At 40.7% G+C, this 2,067-nt stretch overlaps 1 protein-coding gene across 1 annotated transcript; it reads right to left on the minus strand.

The window, feature by feature from the left end:
- Nucleotides 1–1,579, minus strand: LOC115118315 (olfactory receptor 4S1-like). Its single transcript, XM_029646899.1, has one exon. It carries the CDS (start codon nt 1,067–1,069, stop codon nt 128–130), a length of 942 nt encoding a protein of 313 aa, XP_029502759.1. The 5' UTR covers nt 1,070–1,579; the 3' UTR covers nt 1–127.
- Between the last annotated feature and the right edge of the window lie 488 nt (nt 1,580–2,067).

A 2,067-nucleotide genomic window follows, 5' to 3' on the forward strand; every position in this document is an offset into this window, starting at 1 on the left:
GTGAGTGAGATTTGCACCTTTTCCTTCTTTATGTCCATGAAAAATTACAAATGAAAATTGTCAATATAGCTTTATAGATCAACAAGAAAGATATGTTGATACAAACAAGCGCATCACCACAATACATTTAGATTAGGGCAGCAACTTTCTGGTTGAACATCTGTGCAATTCTATTCCGAATCTGAGTGAGTTTCATCCCGTATATGATAGGGTTCACCAGAGGAGGCACAACTAGGAACTCCACCGCCATGATATTCCGCAGGGCCAGCAGGCTGGTGTTACTGCCGTAGCGAGCAAACATCACATCGAAGGTGAGGGATATGGTGAAGTTAGTGAGGGTGATCAGATGAGGCAGACAGGTCTGCATGAACTTCTTCCTCTGCACACGGGAACGCAAGGACGCTTTGATGATGTTCACGTAGGATATCAGGATGAGTATTGTTTGAGAAACATGAGAAAACGTGAGAATGAAGCCGTAGAGGTTGTTCAGAGTGGTGTCAACGCATGAGAGCTTCACGACGGCCCAGTTTGAGCAGTAGAGTTTATCGATGTCGACGCCACAGAGGGGTAACCTAGCTGTTAGTCCCATCCCAATGCCACTTTCTAGCCATGAGAAAAGCCACGTAAGAAGAAGCAGTGTCCACACTTTTCGAGTAGTCATGATAGAGTGGTATTGTAACGGTTTACAGATGGCAACATACCTGTCATATGCCATCACTGTCAAGCTGGTGAATTCACAGAAGGCAAAGGAGTAGATTACCAATATCTGGGTCATGCACCCAGGGTATGTTATCACATGAGAGTCAAATAAAAGGTCATAAAGTATCTTTGGGTAGAAAGCTGAAGCACCATAGATACCATTAATACACAGATTACAGAGAAATAAATACATAGGTTCATGCAACATTTTCTCCAGAAAAATGGTAACGATCAGTATCAGATTTACAAAAATGGTGAAGATGTATAGGATGAGAGTTAATGAGAAGTAGATGTGTTTGTTTGTCTGTGTCGTGTTCAGTCCATGCAGCACAAACACTATCTGCTGGGAGGAGTTGAACTCCATTGTCATTGACAGCAGGCACACATGGCTAGTGTACACAGGACCTGAGAATATTCAGTTTATCCAAGTTTTGTTGGTTGGTCTATTTAAAAAACAATTTGATTACATTTTAACAGTAACTGCCACCCATACAGCAGTGTGTCAGCCTCTCAACAATGATAGCTCTTCTTCAAACAATGTTGTTGGTATTCAGATGTCAAACAAGTCAACCCAAAACCACCCAGCTTCAGCAGCCACCTACATTACAATGCAGTGAGCACACAGACCAGTATTCAACCTGTATCACATTCTGGTGAGCATGAAGCATTATATATATATTTTTTTAATGATCTTCACAGATCTTCACTTAATTTAACTCAAAGTTAGAGAGTAATCCTAAACAATATTTAACTGAATTAGTTAGATGATTAATCGAAACAAAGTAAGTATTTTCAAAGTCTTCAAAGTAGGTTCTCCTTGCAGATGATCATTGGTATGGTCTGTGTATTTGTATGGTCTCTGTATCTCTCTTCTGAGGGCCAGAGCAGATCACTTCCACCTGAGCAGACCAGATCATACCTACAGTAGGTATGACACTTCTCCACTCTCCGCACCACTCCTTTATGGGGCAGTATCTGAGTATCTCAACTGCCATAGCAACGTGTGAGATGTATGGAGTGACAGACAGGTGAACCCCTCAGACACACACTGCTCACTCTGGAGGTTACCTTCCTAATGAGACCATGTCTATAGGACTGACTATGAGATAGAATAGGATTTTGTTTATGTAGCAAGGTAATATTGTTGAAGTTCATATTCACACTTCCCACAAAATGCAAAGATCTCAGCAAAGTTTAGCTCACATCTGTGCAAATTTTTATATTTTCAAGTTTATGTTGGTCAAGTTCAATTTTTTTTGGGCTACATTTTGAACAGACCTTGTTTGGAGCATGGCCAAATTCCTATTTAGTAATTGGACCACAAGGGTACATTTTTCTTTGTCTCTAAAGGCTTTCCACAAAATGCAC

The sequence above is a fragment of the Oncorhynchus nerka genome, linkage group LG14 (assembly GCF_034236695.1).
Source record: "Oncorhynchus nerka isolate Pitt River linkage group LG14, Oner_Uvic_2.0, whole genome shotgun sequence".
In the NCBI taxonomy this organism is placed as follows: domain Eukaryota; kingdom Metazoa; phylum Chordata; class Actinopteri; order Salmoniformes; family Salmonidae; genus Oncorhynchus; species Oncorhynchus nerka.

Excerpts from the sequence above, each read along its gene's own strand:
- LOC115118315 (XM_029646899.1), bottom strand. The coding sequence starts at position 1,069 with ATGACAATGGAGTTCAACTCCTCCCAGCAGATAGTGTTTGTGCTGCAT.